This window comes from Pecten maximus, chromosome 10 (assembly GCF_902652985.1).
Source record: "Pecten maximus chromosome 10, xPecMax1.1, whole genome shotgun sequence".
Lineage (NCBI taxonomy): Eukaryota > Metazoa > Mollusca > Bivalvia > Pectinida > Pectinidae > Pecten > Pecten maximus.
This window is the reverse complement of record NC_047024.1, coordinates 4,541,754-4,558,594: the sequence shown is the minus strand read 5'-3', so window position 1 is coordinate 4,558,594 and position 16,841 is coordinate 4,541,754. Positions and strand designations below refer to the sequence as shown.

At 35.8% G+C, this 16,841-nt stretch overlaps 1 protein-coding gene across 20 annotated transcripts in view; it reads left to right on the top strand.

The window, feature by feature from the left end:
* Window positions 1-16,841, top strand: part of LOC117336465 (membrane-associated protein Hem-like) — a 74,446-nt gene that overhangs the window by 25,946 nt on the left and 31,659 nt on the right. For 13 of the 20 annotated variants that reach the window (XM_033897014.1, XM_033896997.1, XM_033897006.1 and 10 more), the window contains 9 exons: window positions 403-522; window positions 4,139-4,278; window positions 5,036-5,167; window positions 5,788-5,903; window positions 6,039-6,144; window positions 6,570-6,712; window positions 7,256-7,353; window positions 7,637-7,730; window positions 14,071-14,088. In XM_033897014.1, coding sequence (XP_033752905.1) covers window positions 403-522; window positions 4,139-4,278; window positions 5,036-5,167; window positions 5,788-5,903; window positions 6,039-6,144; window positions 6,570-6,712; window positions 7,256-7,353; window positions 7,637-7,730; window positions 14,071-14,088 — 967 coding nt within the window. Of the gene's footprint in view, window positions 1-402; window positions 523-4,138; window positions 4,279-5,035; window positions 5,168-5,787; window positions 5,904-6,038; window positions 6,145-6,569; window positions 6,713-7,255; window positions 7,354-7,636; window positions 7,731-8,203; window positions 8,210-14,070; window positions 14,089-16,841 lie in introns of all 20 variants that reach the window. The other 7 variants (XM_033897015.1, XM_033897005.1, XM_033897016.1 and 4 more) reach the window with 2 other exon arrangements.

Genomic DNA, 16,841 nt, shown 5'->3' with positions numbered 1-16,841 from the left:
TGTCCCGAGGAGGTACGCTCGTCATCACACAGACTTTTATGGTCATAACTCACGAAATCAGCCACCAATTATCCTCATACACTGTAGTGTGCCTTTATTAGACTTTGGTATTCCTAGATATAAAACATCCCAGTCATGTAGTGTTGCCAAGGTTTCTCAGGTATACATGTATTTTACAGGTAAAATTCCTGTGATGTTGTTCTTAACGAGTCCTAATGAAGTGTTAAGTCTTAAAGACCATGCACAATAACTTAAAGACCATGCACAATAACTATACACTTATTTACATTATATGGCATATCATAAATAAGTCAATAAGTCATAAACATGAATAGGGTTCAGTCGAATGTGATTTGCTTGGTAAATAGGTACAGATATTGATTGCTTGTTATTTTCCGACAGAGACACTCGATTGGGACAACAAGTGTTCAGTATGCTCACTGGTTCCTCAAGGAAATCTCAGATGAGGTGAACCAAGTCATCACCGCTATTTGTGAGGAGCAGTGTCTACTCAGTTATAAGGTAAGGATAGGGTAAATATGATATTCTTATTGTATAATCTGTGTCTACTCAGTTATAAGGTAAGGATAGGGTAAATATGATATACTTATTGTATAATTTGTGTCTACTGGGTTATAAGGTAAGGATAGGGTAAATATGATATACTTATTGTATAATCTGTGTCTACTCAGTTATAAGGTAAGGATAGGGTAAATATGATATTCTTATTGGTATAATCTGTGTCTACTCAGTTATAAGGTAAGGATAGGGTAAATATGATATTCTTATTGGTATAATCTGTGTCTACTCAGTTATAAGGTAAGGATAGGGTAAATATGATATTCTTATTGTATAATCTGTGTCTACTCGGTTATAAGGTAAGGATAGGGTAAATATGATATTCTTATTGTATAATCTGTGTCTACTCAGTTATAAGGTAAGGTTTGGGATAACGTAAGTAAATATGATATACTTATTGTATAATCTGTGTCTACTCAGTTATAAGGTAAGGATAAGGTAATTATGATATACTTATTGTATAATCTGTGTCTACTCAGTTATAAGGTAAGGATAGGGTAAATATGATATACTTATTGTATAATCTGTGTCTACTCGGTTATAAGGTAAGGATAGGGTAATTATGATATACTTATTGTATAATCTGTGTCTACTCAGTTATAAGGTAAGGATAGGGTAAATATGATATTCTTATTGGTATAATCTGTGTCTACTCGGTTATAAGGTAAGGATAGGGTAAATATGATATACTTATTGGTATAATCTGTGTCTACTCGGTTATAAGGTAAGGATAGGGTAAATATGATATACTTATTGTATAATCTGTGTCTACTCAGTTATAAGGTAAGGATAGGGTAAATATGATATACTTATTGTATAATCTGTGTCTACTCAGTTATAAGGTAAGGATAGGGTAATTATGATATACTTATTGTATAATCTGTGTCTACTCAGTTATAAGGTAAGGATAGGGTAAATATGATATTCTTATTGTATAATCTGTGTCTACTCAGTTATAAGGTAAGGATAGGGTAATTATGATATACTTATTGTATAATCTGTGTCTACTCAGTTATAAGGTAAGGATAGGGTAAATATGATATACTTATTGTATAATCTGTGTCTACTCAGTTATAAGGTAAGTATAGGGTAAATATGATATACTTATTGTATAATCTGTGTCTACTCAGTTATAAGGTAAGGATAGGGTAAATATGATATTCTTATTGTATAATCTGTGTCTACTCAGTTATAAGGTAAGGATAGGGTAAATATGATATACTTATTGTATAATCTGTGTCTACTCAGTTATAAGGTAAGGATAGGGTAAATATGATATACTTATTGTATAATCTGTGTCTACTCAGTTATAAGGTAAGGATAGGGTAAATATGATATACTTATTGTATAATCTGTGTCTACTCAGTTATAAGGTAAGGATAGGGTAAATATGATATACTTATTGTATAATCTGTGTCTACTCAGTTATAAGGTAAGGATAGGGTAAATATGATATACTTATTGTATAATCTGTGTCTACTCAGTTATAAGGTAAGGATAGGGTAAATATGATATACTTATTGTATAATCTGTGTCTACTCGGTTATAAGGTAAGGATAGGGTAAATATGATATACTTATTGTATAATCTGTGTCTACTCAGTTATAAGGTAAGGATAGGGTAAATATGATATACTTATTGTATAATCTGTGTCTACTCAGTTATAAGGTAAGGATAGGGTAAATATGATATTCTTATTGTATAATCTGTGTCTACTCAGTTATAAGGTAAGGATAGGGTAAATATGATATACTTATTGTATAATCTGTGTCTACTTGGTTATAAGGTAAGGATAGGGTAAATATGATATACTTATTGTATAATCTGTGTCTACTCAGTTATAAGGTAAGGATAGGGTAAATATGATATACTTATTGTATAATCTGTGTCTACTCAGTTATAAGGTAAGGATAGGGTAAATATGATATACTTATTGTATAATCTGTGTCTACTCGGTTATAAGGTAAGGTTGGGGATTAACGAAGTAATTATGATATACTTATTGTATAATCTGTGTCTACTCAGTTATAAGGTAAGGATAGGGTAAATATGATATACTTATTGTATAATCTGTGTCTACTCAGTTATAAGGTAAGGTTGGGGATTAACGAAGTAATTATGATATACTTATTGTATAATCTGTGTCTACTCAGTTATAAGGTAAGGATAGGGTAAATATGATATACTTATTGTATAATCTGTGTCTACTCAGTTATAAGGTAAGGATAGGGTAAATATGATATACTTATTGTATAATCTGTGTCTACTCAGTTATAAGGTAAGGATAGGGTAAATATGATATACTTATTGTATAATCTGTGTCTACTCAGTTATAAGGTAAGGATAGGGTAAATATGATATACTTATTGTATAATCTGTGTCTACTTGGTTAAAAGGTAAGGATAGGGTAAATATGATATACTTATTGTATAATCTGTGTCTACTCAGTTATAAGGTAAGGATAGGGTAAATATGATATACTTATTGTATAATCTGTGTCTACTCAGTTATAAGGTAAGGATAGGGTAAATATGATATACTTATTGTATAATCTGTGTCTACTCAGTTATAAGGTAAGGTTGGGGATTAACGAAGTAATTATGATATACTTATTGTATAATCTGTGTCTACTCAGTTATAAGGTAAGGATAGGGTAAATATGATATACTTATTGGTATAATCTGTGTCTACTCAGTTATAAGGTAAGATTAACGAAGTAATTATGATATTCTTATTGTATAATCTGTGTCTACTCAGTTATAAGGTAAGGATAGGGTAAATATGATATACTTATTGTATAATCTGTGTCTACTCAGTTATAAGGTAAGGTTGGGGATTAACGAAGTAATTAAGATATTCTTATTGTATAATCTGTGTCTACTCAGTTATAAGGTAAGGTTGGGGATTAACGAAGTAATTATGATATTCTTATTGTATAATCTGTGTCTACTCAGTTATAAGGTAAGGTTGGGGAATTACGAAGTAATTATGATATTCTTATTGTATAATCTGTGTCTACTTGGTTATAAGGTAAGGTTTGGGATAACCTAAGTAAATGGGGAAACTTGGATGAAGGGGATTTCACACTATAAATGGAGGGTCACTTTGTATTTGACCTTATGAGCAGCTGGATGGGGAAATAGAGGAAATTGTACTAAAAATTAGAGATCCTCTGAAGAGGGCTCATGTTTTAAAACGGATGGGTTTGCATTTCGTGAAACAAACATGAATGTCACTGTAACTATTTACAGAAATATGTCATTGATTGGTACTAATCTACATTTTGACACTAATGTATGCTTTACTATTAAGCTACAGACATTGTCTCCTGTGATTGGTCGATTTCTGTTACAGCTGTTTAATAATCTCCTTTGATTGGTTGATTTCTGTTACAGCTGTTTCTTAATCTCCTGTGATTGGTTGATTTCTGTTACAGCTGTTTCTTAATTCCCTGTGATTGGTTGATTTCTGTTACAGCTGTTTCTTAATTCCCTGTGATTGGTTGATTTCTGTTACAGCTGTTTCTTAATCTTCTGTGATTGGTTGATTTCTGTTACAGCTGTTACCCAAACACAGTGCTGCTACCATCCTGGCCTCAGCACAGAAGAATAAACCAACCAAAGACAAGAATAAAAAAACGGCGGAGAAGGAGAGACCCGGAGAGGAGTCCTTCAGAAAGAACAGGGAAAATTTTACACGGTAAGAATCACAAGAAAAGTTGTTAAGGTAGGAATTGTTTGAGTAAATCAGGAAAACTTTACTGTATGAACAAGAAGAGACCTAAAGAGAAAACAAAATCAAACCAAAATATGACAGGAAGTAGGACATGGTAAGGAGGTGTGGAGGGAGGAATGATTCATTATCAAAATAGGGGAGGTACCTATAGTATCCACATGGTGGGAAATAGTTGGTAAGGAGGTGTGGAGGGAGGAATGATTCATTATCAAAATAGGGGAGGTACCTGTAAACATGGTGGGAAATAGTTGGTAAGGAGGTGTGGAGGGAGGAATGATTCATTATCAAAATAGGGGAGGTACCTATAGTATCCACATGGTGGGAAATAGTTGGTAAGGAGGTGTGGAGGGAGGAATGATTCATTATCAAAATAGGGGAGGTACCTGTAAACATGGTGGGAAATAGTTGGTAAGGAGGTGTGGAGGGAGGAATGATTCATTATCAAAATAGGGGAGGTACCTATAGTATCCACATGGTGGGAAATAGTTGGTAAGGAGATGTGGAGGGAGGAATGATTCATTATCAAAATAGGGGAGGTACCTGTAAACATGGTGGGAAATAGTTGGTAAGGAGATGTGGAGGGAGGAATGATTCATTATCAAAATAGGGGAGGTCTCTGTAAACATGGTGGGAAATAGAGGCCCTGAAAGGAATAGTCTGTTGAGTTGACTGTCTAGAGTCTTACATTAAATATTAATGGTTGATATGTTTGTTTTGACAGAATGGACAAGCTACATATGGCCCTGACCGAAATGTGTTATGCCATCAACTACTGTAACGTGATACAGGTATGGGAACATGGATTTGTTCCTCGGGAGTTCTTCCTACAGCATCTGGAGACACGATTTAATAAGTGAGTCTAGTAATCTTGTATATAGCTCAGGATATGATAATAACTATTAAGAACGGTCTAAAATCATTTTATCAAATGCCATGATACAAATGTTATGATAAGAATTAGAGAACATATGGACTTTGATCTTATGTGTATTATTGTGACCAGGACTTTATGTGGACTTGTGATGACCTTGATTTTATGTGTATTATTGTGACCAGGACTTTATGTGGACTTGTGATGACCTTGATTTTATGTGTATTATTGTGACCAGGACTTTATGTGGACTTGTGATGACCTTGATTTTATGTGTATTATTGTGACCAGGACTTTATGTGGACTTGTGATGACCTTGATTTGATGTGTATTATTGTGACCAGGACTTTATGTGGACTTGTGATGACCTTGATTTTATGTGTATTATTGTGACCAGGACTTTATGTGGACTTGTGATGACCTTGATTTTATGTGTATTATTGTGACCAGGACTTTATGTGGACTTGTGATGACCTTGATTTTATGTGTATTATTGTGACCAGGACCTTATGTGGACTTGTGATGACCTTGACGTTATATGTATTATTGTGAACCAGGACTTTATGTAACCTTGTGACCTGGACCTGACCTTTGTGTTACAGAGCATTAGTGGGTATGATGATGTACAACCCAGAGACAAATGAGATTGCCAAACCGTCAGAACTGCTGAGTGGGGTGAAAGCGGTGATGAACGTACTACAGGGCCTGGAGAATTATGGTAAGTCGTCTGTCTCCTGTAATATTCTTACTAAACTGGTAGTTTGAGGCTTCATACTTGTAAACATTACATGTTATATGGTAACGTATCCGAGTATCAAGAGAGAGTTTAACATGAAATCATTTTATTTTATAGTACACCTGGATATTGCTAGAGTATTTAACAGTGTGCTACCCCAGCAGACACAGGCTACAGACAGCTTCAATGGAGAGAAAACTATCACAGCCAACTATGCCAGCTGGTCAGTATTCAAACTTGTTTTCATAAGACAACAGAAACAAGTTCACTTTACAGTACAAACATGTGGCCGCTATATATTTTCTTGTAAGGACACTTTGTCCTAATTCTCCAGGGTGTTTCATTATACTGCTATATTGTCCCTCTATTCTCCGAGATATCTCCCTTATTTCATGGTGGGTATCCATATTTTCTGGTCCTTTTCTCTGAGTTATCTCCCTTATTTCATCCTGGGTATCCAGATGTTTTGGGGTCCTATTATCTGCGTTATCTGGATGTTTTGGCCATATACTCTGAGTTATCTCCTTTATTTCATAGCGGGTATCTAGATGTTCTAGTCCTATACTCGGACTTATCTCCCTTATTTCTTCCTGGGTATCTGGATGTTCTAGTCATATTCACTTAATTATCTCCCTTATTTTATCCCAGGTATCTGGACGTTCTGTTGAGGAAGGCTACAGTAAATATTGGCCAGATTGTTTACTCACCCAACTATAAGTCATTTGTGACAGTGGCAGCAGAGTCCAATCAACAGGTGATACTGCAAGCTGAGGAGTATGCTGACCTAACAGGTAGGTCAAGGTCATCATATTGTAATGTATGATGCATTACAGGTAGGTCAAGGTCATCATATAGTAATGTATGACACAATACAGGTAGGTCAAGGTCATATTGTCATGTGGTAAATTACAAATAGGTCAAGGTCAGTTCATAATGTGTGATGTGTTATATAATAACAAGTAGATTAGAATTATGCCAAAATAGGTAAGAGATATATAGGATGTTCAAATTAGGTCAAAGTCATCCTATTAATATGTCTGAAATGTAACAAATAGGTCACCTAGTCCAAGATATCACAAACAAAACTTGTTACAGATTGATCATGATCATGATATGCCAGTGTCTGAAGTCATATGTAGGTCACTGTGAGTGTATAACTTGATTAAGTTATAATACTGTTAATGATTTTCAGAATACAGTATGTTGTGTATAATCAGCGTTTTCTACAGGATAGAAAGAAGTTGAAGGGGCAGTGTTAGTGTTAAATAAGGAGAATTTTCCACAGGTTGATATGTCGTTTAAGGGATTTATTAAATTTTAAATATTTGTTACAGAGTTGCGGGCCTTAGCTGAACTCATTGGTCCGTATGGCATGCGCTATCTGGGTGAGAGACTTATGGGGCATGTTGCTAGTCAGGTGGATGAGCTAAAGGTTTGTACATTTGTGATTGATGAATTCATCATCATGGTAAAGATGCTTTAATCATCATATTTATCTTTCAGACTTACATGTTTATTCAACTTTAAACTAAGACATTTTCAACAAAATAATTTACTTAAGAAATTGATAACTTCTGTACCAGAACAAAAAGGCAATCCAATAATGATTCAGAAGTCTAGAAATATTTCACATCATTTTGATTCCATGTTGAAATACAGCTCTATGCATACGAAAATTTAAACAGAAGATAACTCCTAGATTTGTATTGTTGTAGAAACTGGTAGTGCAGAATCGTGAGACCTTAGTTCAATTGAGGACAAGTTTTGACAAACCAGAAGTGATGAGGGAACTTACTAAAAAGTTAAATAGTAAGTTCAATAGAGTTTGTATCATTGTAACCTGTCATCTGATTGGTCAACCTAACATTTCATCCCCTTCTAAAATGTCCTCTCATTGGTCTCTTTATTGTATTATGACTTGTGATTGTAGTCATGTGATATGTTTCATGTAACACAGGCTTCAATAGCTCATGTAGTAACAGGTTTCATAAAAATTATCGATCAAATGTAACCTGAATTGTGATTTGTCAATTCAGGATATTTTAACATATTTGAATTATAATTTGCAATGTGATTTCAGAATTTAACAATGAAAGTTAATAGAGATTAGTTATAGATCGTCATTCATTTCTTCATAAGTGCGGTGGGTGTCTTTAATATTGTGTTTTGCTATAAAAAGAGAGATCTTATAGATTTATACGGCAAAATATTTATGACGAAGCCTTTGCTTACACATGCTGATGTGAAAACATTCTACCTTTTCCTAAAATCTCACTGAACAGTTGGTGGTAAGTCTGAGTAGGAATTTTGTTTTATCTGAGTGTTATATTATAGATGGCTGGATACCGATTCCTTCCTGCTATATATATCTGTGTACTCTGTGTAGTGTCAGTGTTTGTGTAGTATGTCACAGGTTTTTGGGTAGAGATGACTAACATCCTCCACATCACACTTCACACCTCACACTTATTATCAACATTAAGGAAAAGGCTTTACAAATTATGCCAAAATCTTTTCACAATGTATTGATTTTGAAATTTTAAAATATTGTGTAGATGTCAGATTTTCTCTGTAGTGGAGACAATAATTTCCTTCTGAAACTTTTCACTGTCAACAGCTATCATAAATTTGTCACAGATTTCTGAGTAGTGAAATGATCCCAGTCCACAGTTTTGTGTAATATGCCAAGGATTTCTGAGCAGTGAAATGATCATAGTCCATATTTTTTGTGTAATATGTCACTGATTTCTGAGGAGTGAAATGATCATAGTCCATATTTTTTGTGTAATATGTCACAGATTTTTGTGTAAGGATGGCAGATGTCCTTGACCTAAGTTTTCACACTCTACACTTAGTTATTAAATCTACAGGTTTCTCATTATTACAGTCATTCACACTTTATTTGAGAATTTTTACAATTTAATTTCCCATTTTAAAGACATTAACATATGTTTGAATCTTACACAGAAATATACACAATAGATGATTATCGGTGGTAGAGATTTCAGATTTGAATGTTTTTATGTATTTATCAGATATATTGATTATTGAATGGATGTTGTATAATGGTGATACATTGGAAAGGTTGTTGTATGTTTGTATGTACACTGAAATGTTATTAATCCAATCTAATGTCATGAAGTGGAAATTCATGGCTGAATATGTGTTTAATTTCCAACAAAACAAAATTGTATATTTGTTATTTACTAAGTTGTCTGACACTAAATTCATTTGAAGAAAAAGAAAAGTAATAAATAATTCAGCCCAATAATTTAAATCTATTATTCTATCACAAAGTAATCATTTAAAATTTGAAAGAAAAGCTTATGTTCGCTATATTGTATCTGGTATATAAAGAAGTTAAAGATACATAGTTATACAGATTGATTAACAATATTTCAGTGTTTTCTTTACAAGTTATTTTTGTATCATGAATATTAAACAATATTTGTATATCAACCATACCCAATTTGATTGAATATTGTAGTTTTATTTCATTATCTCTTGCGACATGATATATACCATTAGATCTACAGGGAAACTTGAAAATCGAAGTAAACTTTGTTCATTTCCTACTAGAAAGTTTAGAAGTGTTATCACCGTGTAATGATTTCCATTGGTTTAGCAAAACTAAATTATCCAAAGAGGGAGTCATTTAGACCAGGGCTGTGGCTCAATAAAAAACTAATGACAAAGATTTATCGTAAGTGTGATAAGTCAGACTACAGGGGCATTGGTGTAAAGCTTAGAAATAAGATCCTTGTCCCATGTCAGACCACAGGGGCGTTGGTGTATTGCTTGGGGATAAGATCCTCGTCCCATGTCAGACCACGGGGGCGTTGGTGTATTGCTTCAGGATAAGATCCTTGTCCTATGTCAGACCACAGGGGCGTTGGTGTATTGCTTGGGGATAAGATCCTCGTCCCATGTCAGACCACAGGGCGTTGGTGTATTGCTTGGGGATCAGATCCTTGTCCTATGTCAGACCACAGGGGTGTTGGTGTATTGCTTAGGGATAAGATCCTTGTCCTATATGTCAGACCACAGGGGCATTGGTAATAAGATCCTCGTCCCATGTCAGACCACAGGGGCATTGGTGTAAAGCTTAGAAATAAGATCCTCGTCCCATGTCAGACCACGGGGCGTTGGTGTATTGCTTGGGGATAAGATCCTTGTCCCATGTCAGACCACGGGGCGTTGGTGTATTGCTTGGGGATAAGATCCTCGTCCCATGTCAGACCACAGGGGCGTTGGTGTAAAGCTTAGAAATAAGATCCTCGTCCCATTTCAGACCACAGGGGCGTTGGTGTATTGCTTGGGGATAAGATCCTTGTTCCATGTCAGACCACGGGGCGTTGGTGTATTGCTTCAGGATAAGATCCTCGTCCCATGTTAGACCACAGGGGCGTTGGTGTATTGCTTCAGGATAAGATCCTCGTCCCATGTCAGACCACGGGGCGTTGGTGTATTGCTTCAGGATAAGATCCTCGTCCCATGTCAGACCACAGGGGCGTTGGTGTATTGCTTCAGGATAAGATCCTCGTCCCATGTCAGACCACGGGGTGTTGGTGTATTGCTTGGGGATAAGATCCTCGTCCCATGTCAGACCACAGGGGCGTTGGTGTATTGCTTGGGGATAAGATCCTCGTCCCATGTCAGACCACGGGGCGTTGGTAATAAGATCCTCGTCCCATGTCAGACCACAGGGGCGTTGGGGTATAGCTTTGTGACAGTCACTAGTCATCCTTCATATCCTTCCCATCTTCCATCCTTCCCATCTTTCCATCCTTCCCATCTTTCCATCCTTCCCATCCTTCATATGCAGCTTTAGGGTAAAGGGTACCACTGCATCTCTTGTAGAGAAAGATTCTACTTCAGTACTGGTATTCTTCTTTATGTAGTAATAATGCTGAGTTATATCCCTTGGCAAGGTCTTCCATTTTGATGCAATACATTTACAATAACTGGATTAAAATATTGATAATGCACAAAACTTGTACCACGGTATTTGGTGCATGAGGATTTGTTGCTGTTTTTTGGGGTTTGATTTTTGTCTTTTACTTAAGTTTTGAAATTCTGTAAATTTCACACAACCATGAATCTGTAAAATACGAAATAAGATGAGTGATATGTAGAATGTGTCCTGACATTAATTTTGTTATTATTAATATTAACTTTATGGGATTCTTTACCTTTCCTCTGATCCACACAATGTAATACACACACGGTGTATAATGTGTATGATACTGTACTGGTAATACACACATTAGACGGCGTTATTATAATGTGTATGATACTGTGGGTACCGGTAATACACACATTAGCCGGCGTTATTATAATGTGCATGATACTGTGGGTACTGGTAATACACACATTAGCCGGCGTTATTATAATGTGTATGGTCCTGTGGGTACTGGTAATACACACATTAGCCAGCGTTATTATAATGTGTATGGTCCTGTGGGTACTGGTAATACACACATTAGCCGGCGTTATTATAATGTGTATGGTCCTGGGTACTGGTAATACACACATTAGCCGGCGTTATTATAACGTGTATGATCCTGTGGGTACTGGTAATACACACATTAGCCGGCGTTATTATAATGTGTATGATCCTGGGTACTGGTAATACACACATTAGCCGGCGTTATTATAATGTGTATGGTCCTGGGTACTGGTAATACACACATTAGCCGGCGTCATTATAATGTGTATGATCCTGGGTACTGGTAATACACACATTAGGCGGCGTTATTATAATGTGTATGGTCCTGGGTATTGGTAATACACACATTAGCCGGCGTTATTATAATGTGTATGGTCCTGGGTACTGGTAATACACACATTAGCCAGCGTTATTATAATGTGTATGATCCTGGGTACTGGTAATACACACATTAGCCGGCGTTATTATAATGTGTATGATCCTGGGTACCTGTAATATACACATAAGCCGGCGTTATTATAATGTGTATGATCCTGGGTACTGGTAATACACACATTAGCCGGCGTTATTATAATGTGTATGGTCCTGTGGGTACTGGTAATACACACATTAGCCGGCGTTATTATAATGTGTATGGTCCTGTGGGTACTGGTAATACACACATTAGCCGGCGTTATTATAATGTGTATGGTCCTGTGGGTACTGGTAATACACACATTAGCCGGCGTTATTATAATGTGTATGGTCCTGGGTACTGGTAATACACACATTAGCCGGCGTTATTATAATGTGTATGGTCCTGGGTACCAGTAATACACACATTAGCTGGCGTTATTATAATGTGTATGATCCTGGGTACTGGTAATACACACATTAGCCGGCGTTATTATAATGTGTATGATCCTGGGTACCGGTAATACACACATTAGCCGGCGTTATTATAATGTGTATGGTCCTGTGGGTACCGGTAATACACATATTAGCCGGCGTTATTATAATGTGTATGGTCCTGGGTACTGGTAATACACACATTAGCCGGCGTTATTATAATGTGTATGGTCCTGGGTACTGGTAATACACACATTAGCCGGCGTTATTATAATGTGTATGGTCCTGGGTACTGGTAATACACACATTAGCCGGCGTAATTATAATGTGTATGATCCTGGGTACTGGTAATACACACATTAGCCGGCGTTATTATAATGTGTATGGTCCTGGGTACTGGTAATACACACATTAGCCGGCGTTATTATAATGTGTATGATCCTGGGTACTGGTAATACACACATTAGCCGGCCGCGTTATTATAATGTGTATGGTCCTGGGTACTGGTAATACACACATTAGCCGGCGTTATTATAATGTGTATGGTCCTGTGGGTACCGGTAATACACACATTAGCCGGCGTTATTATAATGTGTATGATCCTGGGTACTGGTAATACACACATTAGCCGGCGTTATTAGTCCCCTGCCGTTTGAAAAACGGGGGGACTATAGGTTTACCCTCCGTCCGTCCGTCTGTCTGTCCGTCCGTCTGTCTGTCCGTCTGTCTGTCACGCAATAGTTGTCCGGACAACTCCTTCTAAAGTACTGCTCCGATTTTAATGAAACTTGGTATACATGATCAGTATAACATGTAGTTGTGCATCCCACATTTTTTTTTTTCGAAAAACCAATTTTCAAAATGGCCGCCGACTTCTCATTGGTTGAGACTTGTCCGGACAACTCCTCCTAAAGTACTACTCCGATTTTAACGAAACTTGGTATACATGATCAGTATAACATGTAGTTGTGCATCCCACATTTTTTTTTTCGAAAAACCAATTTTCAAAATGGCCGCCGACTTCTCATTGGTTGAGACTTGTCCGGACAACTCCTCCTAAAGTACTACTCCGATTTTAACGAAACTTGGTATTCATGATCAGTATAGCATGCAGTTGTGCATCCTACATTTTTTTTTTCGAAAAACCAATTTTCAAAATGGCCGCCGACTTCTCATTGGTTGAGGCACCGGACAATCCTAAAGTACTACTCCGATTTTAACGAAACTTGGTATACGTGATCAGTATAACACGTAGCTTAAAAATGGAAAATAGATAGTTGCACTCCTGGTTCGGGCAGGGGACTTTGTATTGCTGTTGCAATACTATCCATCCTTGTTATAATGTGTATGATCTTGGGTACTGGTAATACACACATTAGCCGGCGTTATTATAATGTGTATGGTCCTGGGTACTGGTAATGCACACATTAGCCGGCGTTATTATAATGTGTATGATCCTGGGTACCTGTAATACACACATTAGCCGGCGTTATTATAATGTGTATGATCCTGGGTACTGGTAATACACACATTAGCCGGCGTTATTATAATGTGTGTGGTCCTGGGGTACTGGTAATACACACATTAGCCAGCGTTATTATAATGTGTATGGTCCTGGGTACTGGTAATACACACATTAGCCGGCGTTATTATAATGTGTATGGTCCTGGGTACTGGTAATACACACATTAGACGGCATTTTACAAATACATTATATACATGTAGTTCATTTTATCTGTGTATAAACAAAATGTTTGCTACATAAATTTTTGACCAACAGCAATAGACAGAGTGTTTGACAGGATTCACTAGGGAGTTATAGAATGCTGATGTTGCTGATTAACTAACTATAGTTTTATTCCACTTACTTAGAACCCAAGACAGCTGCAAGTAAGCTTTTTAGTTGATTAGTAATCGGCATATTACCTAGAGATTTGGGTTTTCATCTGAATGTTTCCATTTTTTTAATATTTTTTTTGCATCAAATACAATTGCTTGGTTGTTTCCATGACAACTAAAGGATCATGCGGAATGTTTGTGTCAATACTTAAGTGCTTGGATGATTTAATACGGAAACAAAAATCAAGGTTAGCATTTACAGAATTATCAGCTCTACATCCTGTAGGTTATTGTACAATCTAGAATAGATTTCAATCTTGTATGAATGTTCTATGAAAGGAATATCAGAACGATATTCTGGAAACAAAAAATGAAAAGTTAGCCATAAAATTCAAGTTGTTCTGTTCAAGATTCTACAAAAATTACTAAGAATAGATAAAATGGGAGTACCTAGAATAGATTTCATACTGTTTTATGGCCCATCACTTGTTTAGTGCAAAACATAGGTAAAATGAAACAGGGTTTGTATGGGATTTGTAAAGTTTGACTGAACCTCCAAAGAAGATAGGGGTCCTTTTCAGATTGTATGGGATTTGTACAGTTTGAAAGGACCTCCAGATGTTAAGTGAGGGTCCTTTTCATTTGCGTGGCTTCTAAAGGCTATAGAGATGGCTATAGAGATGGCTATAGATAATTAGTGTAGTCCTGGAGATACTTTGATGTAGTCACAGTTTAAGATTTACCCCGTGTTACCTTGATTCTTGTTGTTAACTTTATACTTTTCTTTTGTCTGTAATTATTTCATGCATGTTATTTCATTCTTTATTACATAGATAAACAGAAAGCTTGTCAGGAATTGAGCTCACCCATTGTTTCTTAGCTGTCAAATTTTTATCATTTTCTTCATCTAAATTATCTTTTCTCGTGATTCAATTTCCATACCTTCTTTTAAAAAATGGAACTGATCTGAAATTTTAATCTATTTGAAATTCTAATCCATCTGAAATTTTAATATACATTGTATCTGAAATTTTAATCTATCTGAAATTTTAATATATTTGAAATTTTAATCCAGTGACAAGAAATAAGATAAAATATTGAGGTCTGTCAACTTTAGTTATTAACTCTCTGCTAATTCTATTTAATGATCTGAGACGTAAAAGACAAATACATTTAAATTAGATATGGTTAACATTGTTGTTACAATACAACCAAATAATTACTCTCGGTATAAGGAATATTATAATATCCAGATGAAAAGAATCACCAAGAAAACTAGATTTCCTGGTAAAAACATTTAATTTGGTAATAGCCACCTGATATTATTTGACCTAAAGGAAGTAATAATATTTTGAATTACCTTATTTATAAAGAGATCCTAGTTATATGTTTTGATTAAAAATTTCTGAGTAGCAGTTACAGGTTAAGAGTTTCTCAGTAGCAGTTTCAGGTTAAGAGTTTCTGAATAGCAGCTTCAGGTTAAGAGTTTCTGAGTAGCAGTTTCAGGTTAAGAGTTTCTGAGTAGCAGTTTCAGGTTAAGAATTTCTGTGTAGCAGTTTCAGGTTAAGAGTTTCTGAGTAGCAGTTTCAGTTTAAGAATTTCTCAGTAGCAGTTTCAGGTTAAGAATTTCTGTGTAGCAGTTTCAGGTTAAGAACTTCTGAGTAGCAGTTTCAGGTTAAGAATTTCTGAGTAGCAGTTTCAGGTTAAGAATTTCTGAGTAGCAGTTTCAGGTTAAGAATTTCTGTGTAGCAGTTTCAGGTTAAGAATTTCTGAGTAGCAGTTTCAGGTTAAGAATTTCTGTGTTGCAGTTTCAGGTTAAGAATTTCTGTGTAGCAGTTTCAGGTTAAGAGTTTCTCAGTAGCAGTTTCAGGTTAAGAGTTTCTCTACAGGTTAAGAGTTTCTCAGTAGCAGTTACAGGTTAAGAGTTTCTCAGTAGCAGTTACAGGTTAAGAGTTTCTCAGTAGCAGTTACAAGTTAAGAGATTCCCAGTAGCAGTTACAGGTTAAGAGTTTCTCAGTAGCAGTTACAGGTTAAGAGTTTCTCAGTAGCAGTTACAGGTTAAGAGTTTCTCAGTAGCAGTTACAGGTTAAGAGTTTCTCAGTAGCAGTTTCAGAACATTTGATGCATGCTTCTTATCTACACTAGACCAAGGTGGATCATTTCTCTAATATCATCAGTTATATTATGGTGATATTTTCAGAACTGGAATGCTGGGATGGTGTGTGATTTATTATTTGACAAACAAAATCTTCTTCATTTGCATTTTTGATTTATATTTTGCAGCACTGTGTTACAATTTGTAACAATTTTGAATGAATCGTTTAAAAAAGTGGTAATGGAATCATGAATGATGCCACCTGTCCAAACAGAACACTCCATAATCTAAATAATACCCCATAACTCCATAATCTAAATAACACCCCATAACTCAATAATATGGACCCTGTCCATAGTTAAACTCCTGTTTAATGCCCCATAACTCATTAATATGGACACTGTCCATAGTAAAACTCCTGTATAATACCCCATAACTCAATAATATGGACCCTGTCCATAGTTAAACTCCTGTTTAATGCCCCATAACTCAATAATATGGACACTGTCCATAGTAAATCTCCTGTTTAATGCCCCATAACTCATTAATATGGACACCGTCCATAGTAAAACTCCTGTATCATGCATAATGTCCCCTCCCCTTAACAACTCCATTAAATTTTGCCAGTCTTTTAACTTGTACGTGATACCAAAGTTTCACTGGAAAAATAAGAATACATTGAGTCTGTTCCTTGCATAGAATTAAATAT